At 39.1% G+C, this 12,128-nt stretch overlaps 1 protein-coding gene across 1 annotated transcript in view; it reads left to right on the top strand.

Moving 5' to 3' along the window:
- The first annotated feature begins 2,214 nt into the window (after nt 1-2,214).
- The window catches only part of ccdc88c (coiled-coil domain containing 88C), a 36,665-nt gene continuing 26,751 nt past the window's right edge, over nt 2,215-12,128 (top strand). The window contains exons 1-4 of the mRNA XM_067479004.1: nt 2,215-2,837; nt 4,160-4,272; nt 5,663-5,771; nt 11,182-11,251. Of these exons, the coding sequence (XP_067335105.1) occupies nt 2,778-2,837; nt 4,160-4,272; nt 5,663-5,771; nt 11,182-11,251 (352 nt within the window). The 5' untranslated portion in view covers nt 2,215-2,777. The remainder of the gene's footprint in view (nt 2,838-4,159; nt 4,273-5,662; nt 5,772-11,181; nt 11,252-12,128) is intronic.

Here is a 12,128-nt window from a genome sequence, read left to right as displayed (position 1 = left end):
CCCACAGCCTTTTGGACCCTGACTGACTCTTCTTTTTTTTTTATTGGTCCTGTTTAAATGCACACTATTGCAATAAACACTAAAATAAAGGACAGAGCACTTGATATCTCTTTTTACTGGCTGGCTGACTTTTTTTTTTTTCTCTGACTGACCTATAAGACACTATCTTTGTCAGCTGACTTCCTTTATGTCTTATCACATTTAAATAGACCTGTGAGCCTGAGCTTTGAGGTTTGAGCAGGTGAAGAATAGTTGTAGTTTTTATTTGTGTTCCTGATTGGGACATGATGCAGAATTTTTTATGTATTAAGTGTGTGTGAATGTGTGTGTCTCTGTCTGTCTGTGAAGACAATTAAGTATTATGATGACCTGAAATAGACCTTATCACCATATCACTGTGTAGAGCATTTATATTTTTTTAATATTGAAAATAGATTTATTAAGTCCAGAATGCACCAGTAGGATTGATGGTTTCACCGCTTTCAACCTGCTAATGGTCCAGGAGGTAGGTGGGTGAGGGGTTATGTGGTTTTAATGTAATGACTGTAAACTGAATTGACACCACTTCCTGTTTATCAGACATCACTTCTTCCTGAGAAAATTCAGGCTTTTGTACTCATATTCACAATGAATAAATAATAGATTATTGATTTAAATAAAATGTCTGACTTTGTGTGTGTGTTTGCACGCATGCCTTTAACATTTTTTTCTGGCAAAGCAGGCCATAACAAGAAAGAAGGGTTTGACCACAGAACTCGACTGTCTTAAAACTCCTGAAAGTTACCTTGTGTTTTTAGTCAAATGCAATATATATGTACAGTACAACAAAGCAGTTATAATTGGGTCAAGGAGGAGGAGGGGGCAAGAGGGCCGAGTAGCCCCCTGGTTTACTCAAAGACAAAGTAATACAAGTGCCCTCTAAAAACACGGGTTTAATTTAGGTCAATTCCTGCTTCAGTTTTGGCATCTTGGCTTTGTGGTTTACTGGGAGCCTAGAATATGGAGATATCATCAGTGTTGAGTATGCATGTCCTTGATAAATGATAAACTATGACTTCTTTCATCCAGTGATGTAATAACTATTACTAATTTGTTTGGGATCATACGATTGCTAAGATGGTATCACACCAATTCATGCGCCTTCCAGTGTGAAACATCCTTAAGAAACTGAATTTCACAGTAGGTTCACAAACTACCACTGGGTGTCGCTGTTCTATCTGCCACACCCATCATTCAGTGAAAAACCTCGTCTTCCATCACCATTATTATTTTCACACTCTTTGTACACATTTTGGTTTGATTCTGTGGATGTGGAGATGGTGAAGCTGCCTGTCTGATTAAAAAAACACTCATATTTGAAAGTGTACAAAGCCATCACCACACCCCACCCTTTACTCCTCCACATGTCACCACATCCAAACTGCAAGGAGATCGCCATCAAAAACACCTAGATTTGTGTCCCCGGTAAATTGTTCTGTAAAGATCGATCAGCTTGTTTTGGGGCACATGTTCACTAACTGTTTGCTTTTTAATGGTAATATCGTACTGAAGAAAGTATTTAAAACCTAATAATAAAATGCACATACAGTGGGGACAACATATCTGGTAAATGACAAGTTAATGGCTCACTCGATGTGGGCTTTTTTGCAAGTTCTTCACTACTTTCATTTCTTGTCATCAGCAACAGTTTCTACATGTTTGGCCTCTGTGCCCTTTGATCTGCACCGATCTTAGGTTTCCCTTTCAAACAGTTTGAACAGCAATACCAGCTTCTAAACACAGAGCAAGAGGATTCCCCGCCTCTCCCCATGCGAACTGCCTTCTAGGGGAAGTGCAACTTCAAAAAAACCTAAAGAATTAAAAGAAATCATGTTCTAATTCTCATATGGTCCAAACGTTTGAAATATTTTAATGGCAACTAGAGGGTTTTAAGTAGTTTCATATAAACATTGTTCAATTTTGGTTAGTATGGCAATTTAAACAAAAGAAGTCAATTCTTGTCCAAAATAATTCACCATGTATATCTAACACGCGCTACATTACCTAATCAAGAAACGCTCTTTGAGGGCGCTCACCATCCTGTTCCGCTTAAACTCTTTGGATTTGCATTGTAATTCACCAAAATACGGCTTTGTCATTGGCTAATTTATTACAAAGGGTGGGGATCGCTCTATTTCCAGTAACGGATTGGTCGGCATTGTTGTTAGTCCCTCCTTCTGCCTCGGATCATACAGTCAGGTTGATGAGAGTAGATGGATGTAGTTAAGATGTAGCAAAGAGAAATTACTTTTGAATGATATCTTTTGTAATGTGTTGTGCATTTTACTTTGTGTGCGTTGTTTAGCTTTCTTTTATCATTGCACGGCAGTTTCGCCACTTTACGGTGCGAGTCTCGTATCCGTGGCAACGCGAACAACTGTGCTGCGAAGTTTGGATCGAGTGTTTTTACCTTCAGGCGAAAAAATATACAGGATATTTACTCGAAAAACCGACCTGCATGACTGCGGGAGGCAGATGAGCGAATGTAGAGGCACGTGGAAGAGTTTTTTTATGCTTAACGGGGGTTTTAATTGTTTAAAAGTAAGTGTTTAGGGAAACGGGACAACGCGAGACAATAGTGGTGTGACTCGTGCAAAAGAGGGATCGATGCCTCGCGGGGGCTTTGTTCTGCTCTGTGTGGAGAAATACCGCGAGCCTGCTGCAGATATCGACTGATTGACGGGTGGATTATTGATCAGTTTGTAACTGAGTGAGGGCCCGGAAACTGTACAGCAACCATGGATGTGACTCTTTCTGAGTTACTGGCCACTTTCATGGAGTCTCCGCTGGTGATGTGGGTGAGTAGGAGCAGCACGCGCGCACACACTTGTGAGGATGGTGCGCACGAGCTTCTGACCTCTGTCTTACTTTCTCTCTTGTTTCCGTCATGTCAGGTGCGTTTGTTACTGACCACTGGCTGGTACAAACATCTGTAACTCAGAACATAATTACAGAGTAGTTGTGTTGTATTTTGGGACTTTCCATTTTTAGCTATCACACCAACTGTCAAACCAAAAAGAAAAAAAAACACCTTTTCTGTTTCTTGCGCTTCACTACTCACAGCTGCTGTGTTTCACTTCTTGGGTTGCTGCCGTTGGTTTTCCTCCCTTTTTTTTAATTTTATTTTTTTATCATCCTTCTCAATTTAAAAAAATGTTTGCATAAAAGTTTCCCATCGCCCACCCAGATATTCTCACTGCTGCTGTTTTGCTCCTGATGTCCAAGTCGGGTTCAAAACGTCCGTGTTTATTAGCGCTAACAGCACTTGCATGCCTTTCAAATACAGGCAGATTTCATAAACGACACATTATATAGCACTGTTGAAGATGTTTGACAGTAACCTAATGGAAAACACACACATTAAAAAATATATATATATCTATATCTATCTATATCTATCTATCTATCTATCTATCTATCTATCTATCTATCTATCTATCTATATATTGTGTGTGTGTGTGTGTGTTTAAATAAAGAAGCAGAATTGGACATTGTTCCCACCCAGACTATGACAGCTGGGGTTCACACTGGGTTCTTCCTTTTTCCTCCTGACCATCCTGTTGACCTGTCAACCACCAATTCTTTTTCGTCTTTGTTAAAACAAATACAATTATTATGACCGCACACTACAAACGTGACTAGGGCCAACTTTCATACGGCCAAGTTTTTCTCAGATTTTCCCATTCTACATCTTAACAAGATGGGCTTTTGTGATCAAAATGTCAGCAATACAATCCCTGGATTGGATTTTATCCCTGAACTAGATTTTAGGTTAGAGCTGGGAGGGGAAAATGAAAGAGCAGCGGTTGTGTTTAGTCCAACTGTTCCAGTGGAACTGCTTAGTAGCCATGAGATTAGACTGTGGTTGGACTGGGCAGCTTCCAGATGTATCACTGCATGAGTCTCAGAAGGGCATTCCCAAAAAAAGCAAAGTATTTCTGAATAAGTAAATGATTATGATACTCCATTTTAGCAATATACAGCCAAAGTAAGCAAATGACTACTAGAAACACAATTTAACCATTTCAAAGCCCAATTCAGCCAGCATATTACACTGATAACATATTTGCATGTGTGACATAGTGTCTCCGGTCTTTGTCTTTAACCTGAACTTCTCTAGGTGCGGACATTGGGCCCGTTGGGTTCATGTGACAAGGAGGCATCAGAGGATTCGGTCAGCATGTTCATGGAGCTGGTGGATGGCGTCTTCCTGCACAAAATCATGACACACATGTAGGTAGCATGAGAGAGTGAGACTTGCGTGTTTCAATTTCATGAGTCAGTAAAATTATGTCTTTTGGTGTGTGTCTTCATTGAGCTGGACTTGGTATATGAGCAGTAGTTTCCTGTGTTTCTCTGTGCAAGTGTGTTCTCCACATTGTGACCACATCCTGACTCGCTGGTTTCAGGTTGTAAACATCACAACCAGATGTGCTGCTCTAGATTGCAGCAAGAACTGAAGTATAAGCGATTTTGTCAGTTTTGTCATTTTTCATTTGTACAGGGCTGAGCCAGTATTAATTTGTACAGAGACTCGAGAATCAGCTTTCTAACAGGCGGGTAGTGCTGTGGGGCAATAAGAAACTTTATTATTTATTTACTAAGAAAAATTATCACCTTGAATAGTTTTGAGTGGGGGTTTGTGTGGCAGAAGTAAATGAACCCTTGCCTTCAGTAACTCACAACTATAACTTCAACTTCAATTCAATATATGTTAGATTTATCCTTTAATATTTAGTGACAAGGAAATATATTTTGACCACAGAACAATAATGCTAATATTATTAACAATAATAGTAAAACACATGAATAAATATTCAGTCTACTCCCATGAATTCCTCTGCCCCCAATTTAACCAGTTAAAGAGGCCTCTAACATCTGTTATTGTTCTCAGAAACAATGTAAATCATGCTATTGTTCTCCACAGTATGAATATAGGATGGAGTGACTTGGGTGGGGGTAGGGGGTGGGGGTAAAGCTTCGTAGGGGTCTATGAGAAAGTGGGTTACAGAGGAGCATCAGGATTGAAGCACCATGATGAATATTAAAGGAAAGCCACTTAGAGAGAGTTGGTAAATCAGTCAATCAGGTACCCAGTCAGCTGGTAAATCTGCCGGACTCCAAACCTGCAGTTAAATATGTGCATGTTTTGTGTGACTAATTCAGTTATGTTGACTTCATTTAATTTAAAGTAATCATATTAATCGGTATGTTTAAGGAGGCCAAAGTCTGTTAACGTTAGTCATAGTATGCACTTACAGTATCTATACATATTTATCCATCTTCAGCCACATAGAGCCCAGGAACTCACAGGGTACAGGGCAGTTCTTAATGATGGTCTGTTTTTGCATCTCTTCATATTTAGGAGGGTTCCTATTAGAAGTGACTTGAGCTCCAACAAAACACTGTCATCATGACAGTCAATAGTAGGTCAACCAGACATTGTTACCCACCCCCTTTTCATATGCAAATCAATCTGGCACAGGGCAACATGTGTTGATGTGAACATAAATCCTCCTCCAGTTGAATAGGTGTGTTTGTATGTGTCTGTACGTGATGATCTGCGTCTTAAATAGCACCTAGTAATGTCAGTCTAAGTGCTCCCTGTCTTGTGTCTCCATAGTGATCCCAGCCCAACCAATCAGAGGCTAAACAAGAATGTGAACAATGATGTGTCGCTTCGCCTTCACAACCTGACAGTTCTCTGCAGACATATCAGGACATATTACCAGGTAAACACACACACACACACACACACACACACACACACACACACAGTTTTGGGTCCATAACTTTAAGGAACATTAATCTTCTGGAGATTCTAACCGTGACCATATCTTCCGCCTGGCCTGACCCCAACCATACCCAAATCTTAAACCAAGTAATCACAGTAAAATTCAAAGCAATGTCCCTACAAGTAATTGTGTAGTCAAATTTAAATTCCTATAATGGGAGTAGTACCTGGTACCCATGTACACGCTTGCACACACAACACACACTGTTGCAGAACTCAGTAACTCAGAAAAATTTTCTATTTCACAGACGTAAATAAAAAAGCATGAAACAGCTATAATTAGTTTATTTCCATCAGCAGCTCAATATTGTTGTTAATATCTTCATTACTCAAAAGTATTTGTAGCAGTTTTATTGCACTATGGAGCTGGTATTGTCCTCAACTGTTTGTATTGGTATATTGGTGGAGTTTCAATTGGATTGAGTCATAATTCCTAATCATTACTTTAAAAAGTGTAACAAACTAACTGGTCTGTAAAAGTATTTACTTTACAGGTCTACAGTATTTCTTGGAAAAATATTATTTGATTTATACCACACTCTATTTGTAGTTGGCGTGAGAGAAGAGGATGCAGAAGATAGGGTTAGATGGAGGCAGGTGATTCGCTGTGGTGACCCCTGAAAGGGAACAGCCGAAAGAAAAAAGAAGACCACGCTCTATTTTTAAACAAAAACTACTTTGCATACATTTTTATGTAGCGTGCTGGTGTGGTCTGTACTTTTTGTCTTGAAACAAAGATGAATTCCCCCAAAACCCACTGAGTCGTGCATTTTGATATTTGCTGCTTATGTCCCGGGTGTTGGAAATATTTCTCTTGGTGAAATTATCTAGGTCATGGGATCACATCATTTTTATACAGGTGGTTCACATGTTTGAGTGAGTTTACTCTGATTCAGCAACCATCCATTCACTACACTGCAGCTACAGTGTAGAGATGCACAAGCAATTGTAAGCTTGATTGCAACATGTGATCAACACTATAAATATTACTCAAAGCATATCAGTTACATTTAGATTTAGACATTTTGCAGAGGCTTTTATCCAAAGTGACTTTCAAGTGAAGTACAAGGCAGCAAACATCTCAAGGAGAAAACATCAAAGCAAAGTCCTATCGGAAAAGTGTTTACAGTTCATGAGATGCAAGTGCAAGAAGATGGTAAATGTTCTGCACTTATATAGCACTTTTCTACCCATTGGCACTCAAAGTGCTTTACACTGCTTCTTATTCACCCATTCACACTCACAATCACACACACACAGATGGGGGAGCTGCTATGCAGCTGGCCAACACTCACCAGGATCAACTAAGTTGGGGTTCAGTGTCTTGCTCAAGGACACTTTGACATGGACTGGCAAAAGAAGACACTGGCTGGTGTCCTTTTTGTGGTTGCATTATGTAGTACACTTATAGCAATAATGTTTAAAAATCTAAACGGATACTTTTCACATCACTTTAGTTGAGCATGCAGGCGTATCATACCATGACCTTCTCCTTGTGTATGTGAAAAAATACTTAAAGTTGTACTTGCTGTACTTGTTATTTCTGCTAGTGGTGTTGGTCGGCATGATGGACCATCTTTGTGGTCTTGGTCAGTATTTGGTTTGTGTTATTAGCAAACAAAACTCATAAAAAGGGACACTGATTATGTGTAGCTAACACAATATTAAACGTACCTGCGGCTCTGTGTGTGTGTGTGTGTGTGTCGTTCTGGCTGTATGGGGTTAATCTGTCGTGAGGGTTATTTCTAACCACATTTAAATACCCTGACTCAAAACCATACACTCAACCACACACATGCATGACACCTTTTAGTATAACCTTAAGTCAGTGTATTATTTGCAAGAAACACACACACTCATATGTGCAGCTTAGTTCATATGGGGCCAGGCGCTGCCTTTCCTCTAATTAGAAGACGTCCCAGCAGATGCACAGTGTCACCTAGTGAAATCTCCCAGTATTCCCAGTGATAAAGGACAAACTGTTTGTGTGTGTGCTTAGGAAAAAGGAGTGGTGTCTTTCATCTCCTGTTCTGTTTTGTATCTTTTATACAAAGCACAGTAACCTTTTTCTATTTAAAGTTCTAACGAAAGTACTAACCTGTGTACTTTTGTTTGCTTGCTGTTTTTTTTTAATCCAACTAGTACACAAGAAGAGTTAATTGAGCAGCAAATAAATTGATGACAATTTAGGTAATACAAATACTTTATTGGTTACAGCTTCTCAAATGTGGGCTTATTTTGACTATTGATCAGACAAAATTAGCTAATTTAACTAAACTTCTAACTTGTGTCTGGCATTTGACTGCATTTTTTAACAAATTATTGATGTAATAATCAGTTTTTAAAAATAGATATGAATGTGTTGCAATAGGGTAACAGGAGTTTCTATTTGTTTTACTACATCTGTGTCACTGAAGCTAGGCTAAGTACACACTGCATAACACAGTACACTTCAACAGCATCTTCCACTGTGATCATACAGGTGAATCAACTCTTAAACAGGTTCAAACTGAACTGAACATTATCACTTTCTGCTCTCATCAAGTGCGAATGAAATGCACCACGTTAAGTAACTGAGGATGATGCTCCAAAAGAAAGTGTAGCAGCTGAAATCCTGTATGGAATGGGACAAAATTTCCCTTTCAAAATAAAACTTGTGAAAGAGGTGTAATTGTTGCGCAGTAACTTAAGCAGAACTCTGCCTCTTTATCTTTCTCCCACTCCTTTCCCCTCTCACTTTACCCCTCCTTGGTTACCGTGGGAACTGCAGAACAAATCTCTGAGCATACATGGGATGTTTCGAACTTCATGTCACCTGGGTTTCTCTGTACACATGAAAACTCACGCACTTGTTTCCTTTTAAATGTGAGGACACTCACATAATGCTCATACTCATAATAATGCTCATAATGGCAAGAAATCCGCATAATGATTGTATTAAAAATAATTGCATTGTAACAACATTTTCGATGGTCGAGCTGTTAGAGCTCTAAGACTTTTCCGGCTGGGTTAAGGCATTTAGCAGTAATAGTGAAAGCTAGGGCTACTTTACATCCTAATACAAAAATGTGTGAAAGAGTGCTTTTCAAATTTTTTGTTTTATTTTATTTTTTACAGTTACATTGGTGAGAACTGGGTTTGAACCTTGTGGCGTAGTCAGATCTGTTTCAAACTGCCACTGTTTTCTTGAACTCTGATTAGGAATGCTATGTTAGTGGCTTTTGTTGAATTTGTCGAACTCTGGAGTACAGTTTTACAACCATAAGAGGACAAAATTCTTTACCCCAACCAGTCGAGGCAGATGGCCGCCCACCCTGAGCCTGGTTCTGCTGGAGGTTTCTCCCATTAAATGGGCGACTGTGGCGTAGGAAGGTAGAGCGGTTGTCCACTAATTTCGCAGTTGTTGGTTCAATCCCTGGCTCATAAAGTGTCCCTGAGCAAGACACTGAACCCCACTTAGTTGCTCCCGTTGAGCTCCCCCGTGTGTGTGTGTGTGTGTGTGTGTGTGTGTGTGTGTGAATGGGTGAATAAGAAGCAGTGTAAAGCGCTTTGAACCAATACGTAGAGAAGCGCTACATAAGTGCAGACCATTTACCATTTAAAGGGAGTTTTTCCTCTCCACTGTTGCCTAGGACTTGCTCAAGGGGGAAATTGTTGGATTTTCTCTATACATCTTTATAGTCAGATCATAAAGCTGCATTGCATCAATAACTGATGTAATAAACATTTACTTAATCTAAATATAGGATCTGATCTAATCTGAATTTTGTATTGGCAGATTCCAAGTGTTAAGGGACTGGGATAGGACCCTTAAAGTTTGGGACATCATTGTTGGGAAGTTGGGGAAACGTGTCTCATGCATAACAAACTCTTTCCCTCATTTACACAGCAATCTGAAGGCACCACAGAGCTCCAATCTTCTTACATGCTAACAAGGGTTTTCCCTTTTTCCTCCCAGCCATTTTCACATTTCACACTTTGTAATTATGATTTTAAAACTATGCTAAGGTCACCTTTCTATTTTTATTTAAACCAGATATAGCTCAGGTAATTTCATGTTTCATATATAAGTTGGTGTTGCAGGCAGAACTTAATAACATTGATGGAACGTCTAGTAGCATTGTTTTATTGGACAGTTGTCAGTGAGCTTGTCTGTCATATGTCTTGATGACATAAACAAAACCATGGCAAAGTGTTCTGTGCCCTAAAGACATCTGGTAACCAGCTCACATGTTTTATTTACTGTGTGTGTGAGTGAGTGAAAAAGAGTCTGGCTTTGTCTCCCCTTACCTCCTGCTCTATAAGCCAGGGTAATAGTATCTGCAGGTATTGCTCCGTCTATTCTCTGCTGTCCCTGCAGCTCAGTTGTACCTGTGGTGTAAGCTGATAGTGCTTTTATTTGCCCAGTTAGCAGATGACACTTAAGACCTGAGCCTTACATCTCAATAAGTTGTTACTGACTAAATATGCAGTAGGCTCCAGAATGGTCATATGAAAACCTTTAAGAGGCTACTATGAAAATGGAATCCTTTCACCTGGGAATTTTAATATCTTTCCCTGTTGTGAGACTCCTTGCTATGTTTCTGAGAGTATTACTCCAGCCTTACTGCCCCCGCTGACAGGTACTTCCTTCTTTCCAAAGAACCTTGATCCAACAAGTGCATAAATGCCCACACTCCCTTCCCCCAACACACACACACACACACACACACACACACACACTGTCCAGTGTCCCTGCCATGTGTCCTTTCCCTAAACTAAATTTCTTTCTCTGTGAGATTTTATTACCTCGTCATCTTTCCTTATCTTTAAACAGCTATGTCAGACAGATTACATAATTAGATAATGAAATTGGACACCTTCATTCTTTCAAATTGTTAAGGAAATATTCGATTGCTTTTTGTTTCTATTTTTTGTGCCCTCTCTGTGCAGTCAGGTGTGCTTGGGAGACAGTAAAGGATATACTGGAATGGAAAGCATTCCCTCCTAGTGGGCAGTTTCTTTCCTGACACACACACTCTCTCTTTGTCTGAAAGGAGGGTGTTTCCTGTTGGCAGCTTGACACGCACGCACGCACACACACACATGCAAACAAGTCTGGGTCAGTAGTTGGACTGTGATTCATTTTTATAAATAGTTTTGAAGTTATGCACCTTTTGTTAGAAGAACAGCACCAGACAGATTCTATAAGCTCTGCTTTCACACTCAAATTATATTTGAAACAAGGTTCAGTTTTTGTTAATTATACTGTCTAATACGCAGTTAAAAAATCATTCCCGTAATACTGACCAACTTTGTGTCTTTGCCCCACCAACTCCTTAACTTATGTCCTTTCTTCTGTCCTACAGGAGAACTTACAGCAGCTAATAGTTATGCCCCTTCCCAACATCCTCTGCATTGCCAAGGATCCAATATCGGGTAACACTTATTTGCACACAACATACTTTACACTCTATTGTTCATCAAGAACTGTATAGATCCATATGTGCTAAGAGTTGCATAATACACACAACAGTAATGGGTAACTGCAATTTTAGCACTTTTAAAAGCATGTGTAAACTGTGTATTTGTAAGTTTCTTATACTTGTATTCTGCTGCAATAAACTAATTTCTATTATAAAGAATTTCAATGATAGATTCAAAACATAATTTATAAAGTTGTAAAGATGATGATAACCATGGAATAAATAAAAATACATGATATTTTTTTTTAAATTCCATTGTATCCAGGGATGGAATTGTCTAATCCACCGGAATTATATGTCTCAGTTCATTCCATAGATGCTGGCATGTTTTGGTGACAGTTGCAGAAATTATCCTATATTCATCAAACTCTGTTTTTATTCTACCGGAAGCTTGCAAGAAGGATTCATGACAAAGGGAGAGAGTGTTCAGACTCAGTATATATTATATACACTAAAACTGCTCCATTGAGATGAAAAAGCTTCCTCGGCCTCTTTTTGTTCTCATGGATGTTTGATTAGGAATCCATACGCAATCAATACAGAATCAAAATTTAACTTCTCATCCCTAAATGTATGTCCATTATAATCTGGTATAGTCATATGTATTTATCAGCAGTGCAGACGTGTCTAAACTACATGAGGTCTTTTCTGATTAAAGAAGGAAAAAGTGATATGTAATATTTTCTTTGTAAGCATCATTCAAAACCTACAAAAATGTTATTGCAATAATTTGATAAACAATAACCATTTAGCAAAGCCTGGCGCATTTCGGCCTAGTAGTGTAGTTTTTGTTTTGTTTTTTTATCTGCACTGTGACTGTTGAATCGCTT

Source organism: Channa argus, chromosome 16 (assembly GCF_033026475.1).
Source record: "Channa argus isolate prfri chromosome 16, Channa argus male v1.0, whole genome shotgun sequence".
In the NCBI taxonomy this organism is placed as follows: domain Eukaryota; kingdom Metazoa; phylum Chordata; class Actinopteri; order Anabantiformes; family Channidae; genus Channa; species Channa argus.
Note: the sequence above shows the minus strand (reverse complement) of the source record. Positions and strands in the feature narration are given on the sequence as shown.